Source organism: Gopherus flavomarginatus, chromosome 2 (assembly GCF_025201925.1).
Source record: "Gopherus flavomarginatus isolate rGopFla2 chromosome 2, rGopFla2.mat.asm, whole genome shotgun sequence".
Lineage (NCBI taxonomy): Eukaryota > Metazoa > Chordata > Testudines > Testudinidae > Gopherus > Gopherus flavomarginatus.
The window spans coordinates 211,248,973-211,269,290 of NC_066618.1; the positions used below are offsets into that span (position 1 = coordinate 211,248,973).

Below are 20,318 nucleotides of genomic sequence, written 5' to 3' on the forward strand. Positions count from 1 at the left end.
TAGGGTTGCCAGTTTTGGTTGGATGTATTCCTAGAGATTTCATCACATGACATAATCTTTAATTAAAGATTAATCTTTAATTTCTAGAGACTCCAGGACAGTCCTGGAAGGTTGACAACCCAAACCACCAACAAGCCTTTTCACATAATTCAGTATTAGGTCCTTTTCAACCGTTTGGATTTTGACAAGTGCATTATCCATTCATTGATTAAATCAATCATTACATCAAAAGTGGTTACTGCAGGTGAAATCTATTACAAACACATCTTGATTATTATTTGTATGATTATTCATTTATCAACCTCATACCTCTTTAGTTTACTCCTCATTTCATTGCTCACTAGTGTAGCCTTTCACAAGACTATATTTAGCCAGAAAGATCTACTCCAGTGATATCAAATGCAGCTCACTATGGTAAATGTTGGCTAGTTTACCTTGGTGCTGGTGTCATTAAAAATATACTGCATAACCCTCACCTGCTTAATACCATCATCCAAATGTATAAAATAACAGTTACAAAAATGGCCTTTCAGTATGTTATTCCATTTGTAAATTCACCTTTAAACTAATCAACAGCAAATACCCTTTACAAGAGATTTTTCTTGGCTCCTACTTTTATATTTGTTCACTGATTGCAAGACATACATCCAAGACATACATTCAAGAAAACATCATCAGGATGGCATAGCTCCTCACCAAATCAGTGCAAAACTCAAATCCATTGGTCACCTTCTCACCTTAGTCACCCAGCAATTATATTCTCATTAATGTAAATTATTGCCTACGATCAAAAAAACTTGAATGATCAGTATTCCTATGAGTTACAGTGATGGTTTGAAGGAGTGAAACTTTATTTCTGCATCCTCTTAAAGTCCTAAGTAAAGGGCTTAATTTCAATAACAGAAAAGAGGCATTCATCAAGAAATCATGGAGTGAGAGGCAAAAGGAGCTATTATAAGTATAGAACAAAATATTAAACACATAACTTGATGAAAACTATACTCACTTACTTTATTAAAACTTAGCCACTTCTTTCCAGCAGCCTGCCAGGGGTCAGATGTGTGGGAAGCAGAGACATTTCTAAGTTTGAAACAGCAAATGTTTTCTTACCTCTCCACACCTCTGATCGAACAGGAGTGAAACGTTGTAAGTCACCAAAGAGGAAACCCATGAGCAGTGACATAATGACAAAATGACATCAAGGAAAGCAGGTACATGATTGTGCTTCAGTTCCTTTGCCTTCTGAACAATGATTCCCTTGAGGATGGCGATGCAGATTTCTCGTTATTTTTGTTCACTTTGGGCTTTTATGGCTGCTTGGAGCTATGCTTCATTGTATTTGATTTCAGCTAATCAAGCATACAAATGAACAGGAATGCAGACACACAACACTGTGAGAGACACATAAGGAAATTTTTTAAACAAAATGCCTTTATTAGCCAGTGATTCCAGTGATGCAATCGGAATAGGAAGGAAAGTGTGTTGCTCCATTGTTTTATTTGGATATGTGAGTTCAGTGCTAACTTGTGATAACATTTTTAGAGAGAGCGAGAGAGAGCGAGAGCGCGAGTATATATGTCTGTATGTTGAACCTAATAGAAAAAGGTTTCAAAGTAGCAGCTGTGTTAGTCTGTATCCGCAAAAAGAACAGGAGTACTTGTGGCACCTTAGAGACTAACAAATTTATTTCAGCATGAGCTTTCGTGAGCTACCGAAGAAGTTTATTTCAGCATGAGCTTTCGTGAGCTACCGAAGAAGTGAGCTGTAGCTCACGAAAGCTCATGCTGAAATAAATTTGTTAGTCTTTAAGGTGCCACAAGTACTCCTCTTCTAATAGAAAAAAAATCCCATGGAAATCTGCTTTTTCCTTCCTGACCCTTACAGAAGAGTCCCAGTGAATTTAATACAGAATGATAAACATTCTATAGAATTTTTAAACCAATCTATAGTATTCTATGGAAAAGACAGAATTCTCTATTAAATCAGGTAAAATCTTTGAGTGAATTCAGTACAAACCTACTTAATTTTTATAGATAATGGGATGAATAATATAAAGCATTAAACTGATTTTGTAATACATACCAAGGATAAGGAGATATTAGCAGCAATTTTAACAGAGCAAAAGTTAGGCCTTTAGGGATCAATCCATAGAGCCCTACTAATCTGCGGATATCCACTTTATATCTGCGGCACCATTTTTGCGGCATGCATATTGGATGTGGATACAAATTTTGTATCCACACAGGGCTCCACCCATCCAACGCCCACTGAAGTCAATGGGAGTTTTTCCATTGTTTTTAATGATTTTTCGCTCTGGCCTTAAATGTTGTTTGATGGCATTTACATTTGTAATCCAAAGATTAAACTATATAATCTAATCAGTTTAGTTAAAACAGAGAACAAAACCACATCTCTTCTACAAACAGAACCCATGTGATCTGCTGATAACGTTATGATTCTGAGTAGGATTTTCCAGTATTGTCAACTGAAATGTTTATCTTGTGTTCAGGCTTTATATGTTGCAATTTTAATGTGGGAGCAGCTCATCTTCAGGAATATTGCCTTAAACAATGAGGGCTGCTTTATTTAAACGTTCTAAAGGAAAATTCATTACAGCAATCTTGCAACTTTATAAAATTCTTCTCTTGGAATGAAAAGTGGAAACTGAGGGTTAAAAATTTTCATCCCTCACATCCATTTAGCTACCATAATAATATGATAGTTCTCTTCAGTGTATTTAAAAGGCTATATGTTATGTATTACTTATTCTTGAAGCCTACACAATTGCTTCTGCAATAGCTTTAGAGTCTGTTTAACTGAATCTATTTTTAATGGATTATGGAACAGGATTCTTGTTTTATATGTTACCCTATGTATTGCATATTCATGTTCTGAGATTTCAAATAAATGGGGTATCACAGCAAAACAGTAAAAAGTAAATGCTACACCTATCATCTTCCCACAAGGGGAGTGACTATGGTAATGAGACAACATAATGTTTGTATAAGAGTTGCTTAAGTAATATTTATATTAAGCTGCTGTGAGGACACACAGTGTAAAGCAATAATTTTCAGAAACCAGAACAGATACAGACTAAGCAGGATGCTCAAATTCATTAACAAAGTCTTCATTCCAGGAAACCTGACAATCTAGTCTATTATGTAGAAACAGCCAAATCACAAACCATTTCCCCACAAAGTAATTCAATAATACATTTTTTGCAAGTGAAAATACAAGTGGCAAACATCACCAGAAGTACAAAAACATCTTATCTATGAAGACCTCAGAAAAAGCATTCCCTGCTACCTACATCTCTATTTGCGGTTATCAGTGCCTGGTGTAAACTGCTTCAATTAATTTAAAGTTCTACAAACTTAATTGTTTATAACAGCTTTCAAGCACATTTATGAAGTGTTGTTTTTACTACACCTCTACCCCGATATAATGCAATCCGATATAACACGAATTCAGATACAATGCGGTAAAGCAGCGCTCGGGGCGGTTGGGGCTGCGCACTCCGGTGGATCAAAGCAAGTTCGATATAATGTGTTTTCACCTATAATGCAGTAAGATTTTTTGGCTCCCGAGGACAGCATTATATTGGGGTAGAGGTGTATATCCAGTGAAGCTCTGTCATGGGACGTAGTTAGATACAGGATTTAGTGTAGCTCCAAAAATATGTATCTTCACAGCATTTGGTATTAAAATAGTTGCACAGCCTGAGGTACCATTTTGGACTGGATAAATTGTGATTTCTACCCAGTGATGGGAACTCATCAGGGCTAGTCTCAAAGGCAGTAAATGAATCTTGCCGTCCGCTTTGCTGATACAACTAGGAATGTACTTAGTCAGCCTTTGTGGCTTTAACTACAGCTGGCTGGGTTTGAGGCAGGCTCAAAAATCCAATCTGTTCTTAGTAACACTACCGCCTCCGTAGAATTACAGGCATGTTTTCAATGGGCATGCCCCTGTAACGGCTGAGTGATGATTTGCCATATGTATATACAGTAGTCAATGTCTTTTTTGTTTTTCGCATAGTGGCAACACAGTATCAACTCCACTGAATCATGTAGAAATCAAGGAGTTAAATGACAGGACAAGACTAAAGTTTATGGGCCCTCATTTTGGGACTCAATTGAGTTATATAAGGGCTGAATTTGGCTTACAGCTTTATCTGAATGTCATTGTGCTCCTCTATTAATGATACTTAATTAGAAAAGAGATTTTATTAGACATGATGGAGGTGACCACAATGAATGTACACAAACATCCTGAGGCTGCTTAAGAATCATAGAAATTTTAGGAACTATTTCTTAGGAAAATCAAAATTCTACTCTTTACACGACATGGAAAACGCAAAAACAATCTAACCAAAAGATTATATAGATTACTATAGGAATACTTCTAGCCAACAGTTCTGATTCTGATCTCAGATACACCATTGTTAATCCAGAAGAACTTCACTGGAATTTTACTAGTTCATAATCTGGCCTTTAGATAATCTTAAGGTATCGATCATCTGAGACTCTCCAAAAAGAAAGAGAAAGATCAATCTCTAACATCCTGTTTTAAAAGTAATTACATTTCCAGTCAGCCGTCAAATTTTTGCCAACAAATTTTGAAAATACAGTTGCCAGCATTAAATCCACTTTTCTGCATTCAGATCAGGTAGTTAGATCTCTAACTGCCCAATTTGCACAGCTAAATGAGAATGTTTTGTGCAGGTAAAATTTTGAAGACTGTGTTAGATGTTGGATGATGATTTACCAGATAAATTATCAAAAATTCAAGACAAATATAATTTGGGCCCTTTTTTGAATACATAAATAATAAGTTCTCTTTTTGTTTGCAATATTTCCTTCATTTGCTTGTCTCTTTCCCTCTCCTTTCATCATGAAATAAAAATGCCACATAAAAGAATACATAAAACTATCTTGGACTTTTATCAAAGTTTGGTACTTCTTTATATATAGCTTTACATTTACATGTAACTGTATCACTGAAAATTAGTAAAATATTACAACTAAAAAAGCATACTTAGGGACTTTACCTTGAGCAAATAAAGCATATGTGATGATGTAGCCTAAGTAAATTCCAGATAGCAACTAATCAACTATTTCAATATAAAATGAGAATTTTCGTACCCTCTTCATTAAGTTATAGTCCAATTTTCATCCCCAAACATTATTAAAATAATGTTTAGATCCATTTATTTTAAAAGTCCCTAAATATATTTTATTTGGATTCAATTTAAAATCTGTATCCCTAAAGTCTGGGTTTAAATTTCCAGTTAATAATAATAAAGGACGAAATAGTGTATTTGGCATTAGATTTACAGACATCATCCATGATTTCACACAAAATATATAAAAATTACTATGATTATTGATCTACAGTACTAGGAAACAGCACTATATTAATACTAAGGAACATTTAGTGAGCACCAGCAAGGTCTACATGAACCAATTAATGTGAAACCTGCTAGTACCCTTTAAAAAAATCACACCTCCATAGTGCTCATTACCCCACTGTGCAGACAAGCCCCTAGTTTAAAAAAGTATCCTTTGATTGTAACTTGTTACCAAATTTTCAAGTAACTGTATGAAAGCAAGATTTATGTCTCCAACTAACTTCGTAATCTTCCGAATAGTTTAATGAGCCACCTAATTGTGTGTGCCTGAGTGTGCACATGGGCATCACTGATCTCTGTTGGATGGGATCAGAACTGCTTAACTGTGTATCACAGGCTACATCTACACTATGAGCTGGGGGTGTGATTCCCAGCTTGTGTACATATACTTGGGCCGGCTCGATAAGAGAGAGAGGAATTGAATACCTGCGAGTATGTGTACACATGCTGGGAACCATACCCCTAGCCTGTAGTGTAGATGCAGCCATAGGCTCTACCTAGCTAACAAAGAGCTTCTCTTTTAGCTCAAGTGATGGGAGCCTGTGCTTTTGGAACAGGGAGATATGAGTCATCCCGCTGCTGTTGTGCAACCTAGTGATGACAAACACGGAGTCCGCAGTGGACACAGATTTATTGCCATTAATAAACTGCTTGGTATGTGATTGCACACTTTTGTATTTTTTACTGCTTTGTTTGATGCTTTTTTGCCTGTTCTATATATTTCAAAATGATCTAGGAATATAGGAATCGCCATACTGATTTAGATGTGTGGGCCATCTAGTCCAGTATCATGTCTCTGACACTGACATGGGAAAAGTGAAAGAAACCTTACATTAGGCATCCATGGGATAATCTTTCCCACAAATTAGTTCAGATCCTAATTCCTAATAATAGAGATTAGCGTAAGCTCTGAGGCAAGAGGTTTAATATCTTTTCTAGAATTTTTGTTAGTGTGAGCTGTTCTGACGTTGGATATTCTTGTTATTCAGATGAATGTCCAAATCTATTTTTGAATCCCGTGAGGTCTTTGGCCCCAATAGCATCCTGTGGTAATAAGCTCACTTTCAAATTCTTGATTGCTAAAACGATGTAGACTCATTGCAATAGAGTATGACATAATTAACTTCAGATGTGTACAGTATAGAGTGAAACGAGCTGCTTTGGCTTGCATTATCTCACTTTATCAAGTATGACAGAGTTAACTTCAAGCATGGCTTGCCAGGGTCCTCCTTTTAAAATTATACAGTTACAAAAATCACAGGATGTGGAGTCCATGAGGGAAAAGCTTTCTATGATGAAACATAGCTCTAATCACAGCAATCAGCTGCAGAGTCAACCCTGTAATCTTTTACCTTATGATTAAAAATAGAGAGAGGTTTTTATTTGTGGTATTTTCAAGACACAGGACATCTTCTATTATTGAAGTAAAACTCTGCAGAAGTGTACATACTGTTTTTTTTTAAATTGCAACAATTCACCCATGTCAGCAGATGGTTTTAAGAAAGTTCCAAATGTGCTTCAAGAATCTTCAAGTGAACTATAATTTTGCTTTGTTAGCAGAACAGTTGTGATCTCTGTCATGTATTCTGTGAATTGTATAGGACCTGGGTCCAAAATGGCCAAAACAGTCAAGTCTCAGAAAAATCTACTGAGAATGCATTCAGTTCCACTCCCCTCCATCCACCCAATTATAACAAAGATTTTCCACTATCAGTTGCATTACTTCTCTGCTCCTGGGAGATTGCCAACTTTCTAATTGCACAAAATTGAAAACCCCTTCCCCGAGGCCCCGCCTCCACTCACTACATTCCCCTCCCTTGGTGGCTTGCTCTCCCCCACCCTCACTCATTTTCACTGGGCTGGGGAAGGGGGTTGGGGTCCAGAAGGGCTGAGGTCTCTAACTGGGGGTGCAGGTTCCAGAGTGGGGCCAGAAAAGAGGGGCTCAGGGTGCGAGGGGGCACCTGGCACCGCACTGGGCCCCAGAAGCCGCCAGCAGGTTCAGCTCCTAGGTGGGGAGCTGGTGGAGGCAGGAGGCTCCGCGCGCTGCTCTCACCTGCAGGCACCACCTCCCCCAGCTCCCATTGGCCTCAGTTCCCGGCCAATGAGAATGTGGAACCGGTGCTTGGGCCGTGGAGCCCTGTGGCCCCCCGCTAGGAGCAGGACCCATTGGCTGCTTCCGGCGTGCAGCGCAGTGCCAGGACAGGTAGGGACTAGCCTGCCTTTGATGCGCAGCACTGCCAATTGGACTTTTAAGAGAAGGTCCCTTTTTGACCAAGCATTCTGGTTGAAAACTGGACACCTCGCAACATCACATTTTAAAACTTGGGTATTTGATAATTAAATACATAGGAGGAAAGTACTGGGAAAGGAGAAAGGCCTACTTACACATTTTTAAAATGTCCTATTACCTAAGGCCTCATACTGCAGTCCTTGTCCTCAGACTTCTACTGAGGTTAGTGGGAGTTTTGGCTAAGTACTGGATAAGAACTTAGGACCAGATTTTTAAAGGTATTTAAGCATTGCTCCTAAATACCTAAGTGCCTACATCACTTTTGAAAATGAGATTTAGGCTTCTAAGTCAATTAGGCATTTCAACGTTGAACATAGCAATGCCTAACACCTATGAAAATCTGGGCCTCAAAGATTTAGGGCACCATAGGAATTAGGCACATGGGCACTTTTAAAAATCCCACCAGGTGCTTATTCACATCTTTAGGCATCTAAATACCCTTACAAAATGTGGTCCTTACCTTCCAGGGGAACAAAACAATTCTTCAAGGACTTGATCCTCTTGCCACTGAATTCAATGACAAAACATACATTGATTTCTATGGTGTAAAATCAGGGCCCACATCCCATTTTATCTTCTACTCTACCATCTGTTAAGTATTAGATCAAACAGCGGACTGGGCATTTCAAGTCGAGGTAGGACTTCATCCCCACTGAACTCATTCTGCCATTAATTTTTAAGCTAACATGAGTTAAAAATGAAATCTCAGTCTTAACTTTGAATTCCCCAGATTTTGTCAGTTTCTGAAGAGTGATTCAGCTTTTGTCATAAAAGAAGACATAATTGTCTCTCTTTCCTTCTCAACATCAAAATCATTCCAAGTATTAGAGGAGTCTCCTTCTAACATCACATTGTAGTGCTTTATATTTATTCTAAGGTGCTCTAAAAAAAATCCATACAAATAAAGGACACTAGTCTTTGTACAACTACTGTTTCTAGTAACTGCAGATTTACTCTCTACCATTGATTCTTGTCCAGGTCTGATAGCACCCCTCTGAGTTTCTCTTAAATTATTTTAAATTCCTTCCTGCCCTTAGGCCCTTCCATCATGACCATCATCTGTCCAGGAAAGGAAACTGGATGAAATTTCCTTCAGATCCCTTAATTGGTCAGCAAGGTTGATGTTGACTGACATGAGGCACTCTGTCTCCTCCCCCAGAGTTTGAGAACACTATCCTTGTGGCCTACGTAACAGCATGGTTATTGATGCCTGCTAAGTGCATAAAGAAGCTGGTCAGGAAAACATCACTCAGTGGGTCAAATTCAGACCTGGTGTAAATGAGTTCTTTCCCATCCAAAATTCATGTGCTGACAAGACAGTATTTTTATTAGCTTCACTAAAATGTGAAGAGTCAGGGCTTTATGTCTCAATGACCCCCCTAAAGCTGTGTAGTCAACTATACCAGTGGCACAATGTGTTAGGTTAGGCATATAGTCATTTAAAAACACAACTTTCCGGGAAGCCTCTTGCTTCTGTTAAGTTTGACCTTATAAGTGACATCCGTTCCAGGTGGATTCATGGCTCCTTTTTCCTCCTAGTGCTAGCAAAACTCTTCTGTGCATCCCAAATTCTATAGACCTCAGTAAACCTAGTACTGGTCCAGCATCAACAAAAGGATTTGTGCTTGTTATGTTTGTAAAAATCAGTCATGTGCCAAGACTGATTTTCTACAGTAAGAGATTTTACAGCTGATTTATAAAGTCTCAGATAAAGGCTACGTGAAAATGTCCATAGGCTTTTAGCTACAGCAACACAATTTCTCTCTCTCTCTCTCTCTCTCACACACACACACACACACACATAAACATTGAGTAAATTCCCATTCCAAGCACTGACTGGCTTTACATATATTAAAATCCTACAACCTCAAATTGTTTGAATGTCATACATCACACAAACATGAAAATCCCCTTCAGAGTAGATATGTCAGTATCCCGCAACCACTGTTCACCCCACTTTCCTCCTTCAATGGCTAGAGAGAAAAGACAGGCTCTGCAGATGAGGGAGGAAGTGAATTCCTGAGTTGAGGAGCCCCCACCCAGAGGACAGGAATCTTTCCCTAATGTTAATGACAAGGGAGCTCAAGTTTGAGTGATGTTTCTGACCTCAACTGTAGCAGCAGTGCATTGGGAAAGGAACTGTGTTTCAAATAATTTGATATTAAATCACCTGGGAACTCACAGGCAACCCATGGAACATCAGTGTTATCGCAAATGGTATCTCTGTAACAAACACAGCACTCGTGCAAATTCCTATTGAGGTATATGGTCTCCTCCCTCAACAATATTCCTGGGAATTATACATGCCCACAGAGAGGAGAATCAGTTACGGGGGGTATTCTGTTAGGGAGAGTTGTTAGTACAAATAAAGGGAAACTTCCCTTCCCACCATTAGTGGCTGCTCCCCATTTCCCAGCTACCATCTTGTCCCTCCTCAATTGCTCAAATTCCTGCTATTTCTTCTCTAAGGGGCCTTGGCAGCTGCAGCAGAACTAGAAGCAGTTCCATAAGAGCTGATGCAGCATAGTCACAAGGCAAAGAGGGAAGGAGGTAGACTGATGGGTCAGCTGCTTTGGCAGTCTTTCAGCCTACCTAGGATCTTGTATGGTTCTCATCACTACGATATCTGAAATGCAGGATAATGGCAGGTATTCCCACTGCTACTCTAACTTCTGTCAGTTTTGCTTCGCTCCTCAGTTGAGAAGACTGGCCAATCAGAGCAGAAAACTGCCAGGGTACAAGTAACTGCTGGCTCTACAAGAAATCAGAATCCAGGACATTTGTCAATTTACCAGGCACTTGAAACAGAGTGTGGAAAACAGAGTGTGCATTGGGAAAGATTGGTGCATTAGTCTGGGACCCATTCACTTCACTGGGAATGCTCAGCACAATTTAGGATCTGGCCCTGTGTTTGTATAATTAATATTTTAGATTCTGTTTCATATACTGAACCTTGCTCCAACTTTTACTAGTAATTTTTAGCAAGCTTTAATTAAAAGAAATAATATATTGTAATTTCATTCCTACATAGTTTTCACACCTTACAGTATTTACATCGAATCATTATGAGCTATCATGCAAAAAACAATACAGCAATCTTCTTAATTTCTTACTCTTTGTTATGCTGTCTCTAAACTATGTTAGACTCAATATAAAGATGCCTACATAGGGCTCTCAGATCTCAGCATTTTTGCAGGCAACTCCAACCATCATGTAATCAGAGATAAGTGACTTAGTTAAAAATGAATGGGGCAGCTGGCCAAATGCTCAACCAAACAAAATGATCAAAGGGACAGTGCCAGATGTTTTCCATCAGCTTTGCACATGGAGGTACCAGGGAGATCAGCAGGAGCACTACACTAAAAAGAAACCAGAGAAGTCAACTCTAGTTTCAACCATAACATGAAGAATTGACTATAAATACCACATTCCTTAGTGAGAGTCCCAGAGGACATTCTGTAGGTATTTCTAAAGCCTACAGGAAAAACGTGTCTACTATTGTCTGGCTTATTTATATTCATCCTCCTGCTAAATGTTTTAATAATAGTACATAGCAACTTGCTGAAATATATTCATATAAACCCATCTTAGGAAGTTGCTAGTAACTGTGAGTCAGTGGAATATGTCAAAAGTTGCTGTTTTCCTATAAAGTATGTGTTCGCCCAACCTTTGCTCATTTAATTTTAATGTTTCCCAGTTCCTACTCCTATTTCTTTTACCATTTTCGATTACTGCAATTTTAAATTTTGATTTCATAGGCTTGGACCTTAATTCCTGTAAAAAGCCCAGAGATGCTTCAAGATTTGTTCTTGAAAACAAGACTGTTTCATGTTTTTTTCTATTTTTGTCTTCTGAGAAAGTTTAAATATCAAAACATAGTTAAGGTTCTTTACACTGCGCCTCAGCAAAAGACGTTCTTGACAACATTTGTATACAACTCCGAGCAGTAGGGCCGCTCAGCCAGTGCTGCCAGAAATCCAGCTACAGGGCCTCCACCCTCCAGACACGTAGGGCCCACCAATAATAGTGTGATGCTAACTGCTTCTGCTGTTGCGGAACATGCACTGCTTCATACAGTTCTGTGGTGAGAAAATACTAGAGGTGTCCACCCCCCACTGCCTTTATCACAGCCCTGGCTTACACCCATTACAGGCTTCTCCTCCTGTTTAACAGAAACCTCCATTCACTATCTCACTAATTACCACCAGGGCCACAGACATCATTTCGGGCTACATTACCTATGCCTCATCCAAGTCACATCAGATAGGAGTTTGGGGAAGATAAGTGAGGGGGAAGAACACTGCATGAGAATTTTGTGCCATGCCGCACCCTTGCCCCCAATTTAATGGCTTTGCAGGGCCCCCAAATCTGTTTAACTGGCCCTGCTGAGCAAGAATCTTGGAAACTGCTGCCAAGTAACTTGAGACAACTGAGTAATTTAAGTCATTTTCAGGTTCTTTTTTGACTCTCCTGTTTAGTGCTGCCTGCCTGTGAGTGGGAGGAGGAGCTATGCCGAGCCTGCAGAAAATGAGAAGGATTTTTTCCCTGAAACAATTGAAAGATCTCAGAACTTTTTCCTGAGTAATGTGCAAACTAATCAGATTGCTTAGAGGGTGCTGCTGAACATCATTTCTCATTTCATTTTTTCCTTTTCTTGCATATATTCATAAAGTCACTACTTATGGATTTGTCATCCAAAATGCTTATTTGCTATAGGGCTGTTTAATGAATGTATAACAGGGTGATTGCATCTCGGGAAACTGTTTTAAATTAATTTTACGAGGATAAGCCACTTTGGTCTGATTTTGATCTCAAATCCATTCATTTCAGTGGAGTTACTTCTGATTTACACTGGTGTAACTGTCAGCGGAATCAGGTCCTTCACTGGTAGCCATGTTAGCAATGAGAGAATAAACCACAGTCTAGCCATTATACTTGAGTCTAAATACAGGGAGCTTAACCTTTAACCTGACCCAGTTAGGACTGCTTTGATTCCAGGCTGCTCCCTCCTAGCACCCTGGAACAGAGAGGGATGATGTGGAAGCAGGGCTACAGCCTTACTGCTCCTTTACCTTATCCAGCATAGGTGGCTGAGCATAACGAGAAAATCTCCCTGTATTACTCCCAGGAATGGTGTTGTGAATGCCCTCCGTCTACTGGAATTGAAACACTGAAATCAGTACATTTATCTTTGGAAACTCTTTTTTAAAGAGACTTCATGGAAGTTACTATTTTAACTTCCCTTTTTCCCCTTAAGAAATTATTTAAGCACCCTGCTAATTTACTGAATTTGCAAGAAAATCATCACCTATATTTTCAGTGACTTCTTGGCTTCGTTGCTTCAAGAGAAAGATCAACTCAAAATGACCTCAGAAGCACAGTTCAATAAGAAAGAAGTATATGTATCTCAGTAGTTGCAGTTTGAAGGTCACAGTTGCCAACAGCTCCTGGGCCATGGAAAATTGACTTGCACATTGTGGTGCTCCAGGGAATTTGGTCCACTGGACCAAACTGTGAGTGCCAGTAAAGTAATAGGATAGATAGAAAAGTGAGAAGAAGAGTATTTGGTGAGTAATCGCACTCTACCATGCACACATACTCCAGTATTAATTAGATTAATCACTAAGAAAAGCAAGAAGCATGCGAGTATTTTGTCCTTATGAGCAATAAGTAAATATAAATAATCACATTCAGAATTACGTGTTTAATCACAACCATGTGAAATATAAGACAAGTAAAAATTAAATCCATGGAAGTAAACATCGCACAGGGCAAGTGAAAAATTATTCTAATTTATAAATCCAAGTCGCCACCTCCTCTGCACTTTAATTGTAAGAAATAAAAGGAAATTTTGGGCTTAGTTCCCATGGATCTCACAGTAGTCGCAACACAAGCTTGTTTCATAATCTGCATGCATTTCATGGACAGAACTTGCACTGATGTCAAAGGGAAGTTCTGCAGATGAAACAAAAGGAGCAAAGTAGGCAATTGAAATGAATGGTATAGACAGGTAAGGAGCATTTTCCGTACCTTATAGGGCCCATATTCTGACATCAATTTTTTCAATTGACTTCTATGGGAGGCATGGCACCAAGGATCCAGTCACGCATTCTTTATTAAAGGCCTGGAGGAGGTGGCCAAAGGCAGGAGTGGCAGTTTAGGGGAGTAAATTTGGTTCCTCCACATTCTCTCCCTTCAGACCCATTGCCTGCATCGCCCATATGAGGCTTATTAACTTTCACTGCTTTGCCCTTTATGGTGTGAAACTTGCAGAAGGTTTCCTGGGGGACTGTGTTTGGACAGGCCCTGAAAATGTCCAAACCTGGGCAGATAAGTAGGATTGGGCAGCAGCGTATCTGTGTGGATGCCTGTTACCTCTGATGGACTGTTGAAATCTGCATCACTCTGATGAGCAGTGGGTTCAAGGGTACTTCCCTAGAGGAGCAAACCGTTTCTCTCTGACTGAACAACTGAGTTACTCTGGCATAGGGGGGAAGGGGGGCTCTCAGGGAGAACTACCATTTAAGTCAATGGAAATTTTTCATGGGGAAGGGCAGCAGGCCGAGATTATCCAACTATGCCTACTGAGGCCTGATTTACAGAGGTGCTGAGTAACGACTACTGTAAAGTCAAGTCAATGGGAATAGTGGGGCACAGAAAACCCCTGAAAAACAGGCCCTAGGCATCTCAAATTGGACAGCATTTGAGGAACCCAAAGTCAGCTGCCATTTTTAAAGAAGTAACTGAAAATCAGTGCAAATAAAGGATCTTTAAAGTAAAATATTTGGGCCTTATTTATGTCACACACAAATTTTCCAGTGGCGTAACTCCATTAACTTCAAAGGAATTGCTCCTGATTTACACTCATGTAAAGAAGAGCAGGAACAAGCTCCTTATCTCTGTATCAAACCATTAATTTTGGACCCTTTTAGCAACTTGTTCTCTTTCTTCTGAAAGGGAGACATAAAGCTATAAAACTGTGCAATTATGCATTCCTTCACTCACTGCTGGGGTCATTTGGACTGATTTTCTGATAAAAGCAACACATCATATCTCCAAGGCAAGAAAAGTGCTGGATATTTTCATTTCCATTTCTATGACTATGGAAATGAAACATCCCAATTCCCAAGATGACAGGATTTACTGCTCAATAAGTCAAAGGGTAATAATCAAGGACCTGATTCTATCCTCACTTACACCAGTGTAAATCTTATTCCACTATATCCACTGTATAAACCCAATGAAAGGAAGAAGGGACTCAAGGTCTAAGCTCCTGATTATTTTCTGTTATTAAACACGAGATATGTGGTGGCCTCTGGCTGTCTGCAGATACAGTCTGGAAATACTTTTACAGATTGCTGTCCTCAAGAATCATGAATTTGCATACTAGAGTCACAGGGAAGTTAGACTGTGATTCAACAAAACCAGAAATAGTCTATACTAGAGAACCTCATGTTGTAGGATAGCAACAGAGCTCTCCATTTAGAAACTGAAATGCAGTACAGAACTCTCAGAAGTTGAAGCAGGAATTAAGCTAGAGACTATTCTACCATTTGCTAAAATATTCAGTACATTTGCCTTCATGCCTTCTGCATTCCACAGGGCTGCATGCTGAGTTAATAAAACCTCTCTTGGAAAATGCTTTGGAAACACTAATAGAGTCTCTGACTGGCCATATGGCAGAATCTGGTGATTGCTACCCAACAGCTGCAGGAAGTGAAAGACAAGAAATGGGAGACTGCATCACCAAAGTCATATATACAATTTTGGCTAATGTCAACAGCTTCCAAAATATTCAAAAGCACTAATATCTTCTTTCTTTTCAGGAACTTTAAGTGATGCATATGTGATTTAGATTCAGACACATTACGAGCTGAGCTTTCAACAACTTTTGAAACAATTAACCCCAAGTATGTGAAATGATAACAGACAACCACATTTTCATTGCTCAGCTCACAGATAAAAACTGAGATTCCAATTAACTTGCTCTTTTTAAAAAACAAATACCATTATCAGCAGTAACAGTATCACCATCATTCTGTGATTTGAACACCAAAACAGTACGGTAGGTTTCTTTTCTTAAAATGAAATTATGTATGTATTACTGCTGTGATGCAACATTTAAATTGAACAAAGAAGTTATCCGCATCAGATAAGGAGGGACAGTAAAAACAAAGAACAGAAGGATGCTTGAAATGTTCATCTTTTCATGTACCTTTGAACTAAATGATAAATTTGAAACTGAATAGCATCTTGTAAAATTCACAATATGAAGTACTAAGCAGAACACTTGTTAAGAACACACAGAGCTCATTCCTAAATGACATATATTTATCTGTGACTGGCAATGAGAATGAGATAAATCTAAACTACATCCACTATTTCCTCATATTTTAGGTTTCATTTTATTCAGTTAAGCCATAAAATAACTTTGCATTTCCAATGCTAGTGTTCCCTAAACTTTTGTTTGACAATAGAAACATTCACAAATTTTAATTTTTAGAAAATAGTGTCAATCTATACACCTATATTTAAGAGAAAAGCGAGATTTACCAAGATAAAAGCATCTATGCTGATATTGTCAAGACTGTATTGCTATGTCAGAACTGTACATGCATGTGGACAAGTGCACAGTATGTAACTAAAATTAATCTGTATGAAATACCTGATTTATTGCAATACAACCTTTTAAAAGAAATATTCTCATTTAGATGACATCTTTAAAGAAGTAGCCTCACTTTGTGTGCCTGCCTGCCTGCGAATCAGCAACTGCAACATCCCAATAAAAGCAAGATATGATTTGGGGGGGGAGTAAGTATTTTCGTAAACCAACGTGGAATCCAAAAGTGAACTGAATTTTCTGATTCATTGTCTCGCCTAGCACCAACACTTTTAACTGTTCATAGCATGGTAAAAGATGAACTGAGAAGAAGCCAGATTTATGTATTGTTTATAAGGGATTGTTTTGCTGCTAATCTTGGATAGCAAGAAAACTTGATTTATCTCTTGTACAAAAAACTTAAAATAAGCACTTGCATTTTCTATTTCTAATCAAGAACACCACAAGTGAATTGCATAAGTTCCCCACAGCAGGACAGGAATCATAATGCATAATAATAAAGTGATGATTAAATGGCAAAAAGTGATCTGAAAACATCAACAAACTGCCTCACCTACTAGCAGGAAACATGACTGCAAAACAAAATCAGCTCAGACAAAACTTAATGGCACCGTACCCATTATAATCCTTCGTGCTTTACCTGCTGATTGGAGAATGGCTGGAGGAAATCTCTGGCACAAAGCTCTGTTCAATTATTGGTATCCTAGATGGAGTGTAAGAATGGTAGGCTGTCAGAACCACGCTGCCCGAGTCCTTTATCTCCATTATCACAGGCACATGTCTTCCCTACTGTCTGGCGACAAAGACAACTACCAGCATTTACTCACTTACAGGATCAAGTGACCCTATCACAAAAGCAAACGCATGACCTTACACTGTAATAGCCTCTTACTACCGTTTGCTGTCAGGAGAACTGTGTAAGTGAGATGGCTCTTTCTCCTGTCAGGACAGCTAAATTAGCATATATTCAAAAACACCGCCCACAAACACAACTCTGTGGGGGAAGTATCCCTGTTTCTTAGGAAACCAGAAACCCGAGGTAATCCTACAAGGCTCAGGGCAGCTGCTCTGGACAAGTTCTCCTTGGGTTATTTCTTTTTTTGTTTCTTCTCAACTAAGGGCAGACTCATTAGGATTTTTCATACGATAGCAAGGAGCGAAGTGAAATGAAATCATTCTTCAGCTAAGCAACATGGGAATGGAGCAGTGCTTGAAAAGAAAAGTGCTCTAGGAAGGAGAGGGGGAATGCAATTTATAATGTCCACATGAAAGATTCATAAACTAACTGGACTATGTGGCTGTTTAAATAACCAGGGAAGAATAAACCTGATTTATTTAGGTCAGTTAAATTCTACAAGCTGCCTGCAAAGAGCTGCCTTTACTTTCCACTGACTACATATTAGACTTTCAACAATCTTTAATACTTGCTGGATGGATAATTAAAAGAGCAGTAGAAAAATAATAAAGATTTTTCCACAAAAATTTACAGAAAAGAGTGATTATTATGCCCCCCAACCCCAATTTCACAGATAATGAAGGTTTTGTGAAATGGCAGATTCTTATAATAAATACATGCACCAGTTTGATATTTCTCATTTTTCAAAATTTGCCCTCTGTTAGAATGAAAATTTAAAATTTCTCTATTTACATGCAAAAATAGAATCATGGCCTTATTTTGGAGCAACTGCCCCAGAAAACTTTGCAGTTCTTTTGTGAAGTTGAAATGCAATGTGAAAACTCTGATTTCACACAGCCCTAATATTTCCTGTAAAATAAACACTACTACAATAAATATTTACTCTTATAGTAACCAACACCATCAGTTAAATTCAGTGAAATTACTCTCTTTGATTTGTAAGTATCGTGGGTGAGATCCTCATCCCTGCTCCTTCTCTTTTATTGTGTGTAAAAGGGCTGGAGTGGCATGCATGACTGGCTTGAAAAGCCGCAGGTCCAGCTGGGGGAGAATTTGCCCAGTATAGGCACTGTGTAAGACAGCCATAAGAGTGCCTTTTGACTTTGAGGAATCCTCGTGCAGGATTGTTCAAATGACACCCAGAGCAGACCAGGATGGGGATGGCACCTTACTATCCCTACCCCTGCCTCCCCCCCTCACCCCAATGGGCTGTGAATTCTGTGCTGTGCATCTTAGTGGGACAGCACAGACTCTTAACCCAGAAAACCAATGGAGGAGCCTGAAAGTAAGCACAGAAGCCTTTAACTACCCTGTTTTGAGTCAGATTGAGTCAAAGTGCCTCATCGTCTGGCATGAGTGAGTTGTGCTTGTCACAAGTCCAGAGTAGGATGGGTGGGATAGGGTGGCTTTAAAACCACATTTGTGCTCTTTGATCTCTGGGCTGTGGAGGGGCATCAACTAGGCTGATTCATGAATGATCCATACAAATCACTGACTGTACCTTAAGCTGTTATCCCCTAACAGAACTTTTTGGGAGGGTGATCATATAATCACTACCATTTGGGCTCCCAGATTTATCCTGCTAGGATTTAGGTTCTCTTGTTGGTGCGCGAGGTAAAATTTGCATTTCCTTGTTCCAGCAGGAGTAAACTGAGCCCAGTGTCATCATTTGAAGGCATCCTCTAAAATTCACTTTGAGATGCTAACATTGCAGCTGACAGTTGGGAAATACTAAAAGTAGCAGGAGCCAAATGGGAAGTTAAAAGCAGCAAAGAGTCCTGTGGCACTTTATAGACTAACAGATGTATTGGAGCATGAGCTTTCGTGGGTGAATACCCACTTCGTCGGATGTGCTCCAATATGTCTGTTAGTCTATAAGGTGCCACAGGACTCTGCTGCTTTTACAGATCCAGACTAACACGGCTACCCCTCTGATAAATGGGAAGTTGTAGTTGAGATAGCATTGGCCCTCTCTGAGGAGACCAGACCTGAGAATTCAAGACCTAAACAGGTTTATTTTACTGACTACAACCCCAGAAAAGCTACCCTTGCTCCCCTTTCCATCACCCATACCACTTTGCTTTCTTCAGACAACGATTGTGTAATTTAAATTACGTTTGGATGAAAGTCGCCCTATAAATGTAAAATACTTGTATTATTATTTCTAGTGCATTCTGGTTTAGTATATGTGTTTTAAATAAACATTTCATATTTAATAACATTTAATAAAGGAAACAGGATCTTACAGATAGATAAAAAGAAGCATATATTTAATAAATGGGATTTTCTCTTTGTGTAAAATAAACAGTAGATTTTACTGAGATTTATAGTGTGTTGGTGCACAAGTTAGATGCTTGCTTAGAAGTGACAGACTATTTGGCTTAGGTACAAATAGATATTTGGCATATTAATCAGTCAGTGCACATTCATAAAACAGAAATAGAAAATGTTTATATCCATAATGGCTCTTGAGGACAGATGAATATATATTATCAAAACCCCTAAAAACTCTGCTCAGATTTAAACTAACTAAAGATATAAATCAACCATTAAATAAAATTTTAACTGATCTAGTAATATGGCAATAATAAAAGGATACAATATATAGAGGGCCAAATTCTCCCCTCACTGATGACTCTGCAGGCTTTTAAGCGACGTAAGAGTACAGTTCTGATGCTCACAATTCAAGAAGGATGTTGATAAATAGGAAAGGGTTAAAATAAGAACCACAAGAATGGTTAAAGGATTAGAAAATATGACCTATTGTCATAAATAGATTGAGTTCTTTGGGTCTATGTTAACAAAGAAAAGGTTAAGGGTGGCTTGATTGCAGTTTGTAGGTATCTACATAGGGGACAAATATTTAATGATTTTCTCTTCAATTTAGCAGGATATAACATAATCCAATGGCTGAAAGCTGAAGCTAGATAAATTCAGACTGGAAATGAGGCATACTTTTTTAATGCTGAGTATATTTAACCATTGGAATAATTTACCAAGGCTTGTGCTGAATTCTCCGTCACTGAATTTTAAAATCAAGATTGGATGTTTTTCTAAAAGATCTGCTCTAGGAATTATTTTG

General features: G+C 38.7%; 1 protein-coding gene across 1 annotated transcript in view; it reads right to left on the reverse strand.

Annotated features, from left to right (window-relative positions):
* The window catches only part of ARHGAP28 (Rho GTPase activating protein 28), a 98,575-nt gene extending 81,339 nt beyond the window's left edge, over positions 1–17,236 (reverse strand). The window contains exon 1 of the mRNA XM_050942146.1: positions 16,961–17,236. Coding sequence (XP_050798103.1) covers positions 16,961–17,085 — 125 coding nt within the window. The 5' untranslated portion in view covers positions 17,086–17,236. The remainder of the gene's footprint in view (positions 1–16,960) is intronic.
* Positions 17,237–20,318: the final 3,082 nt, after the last annotated feature.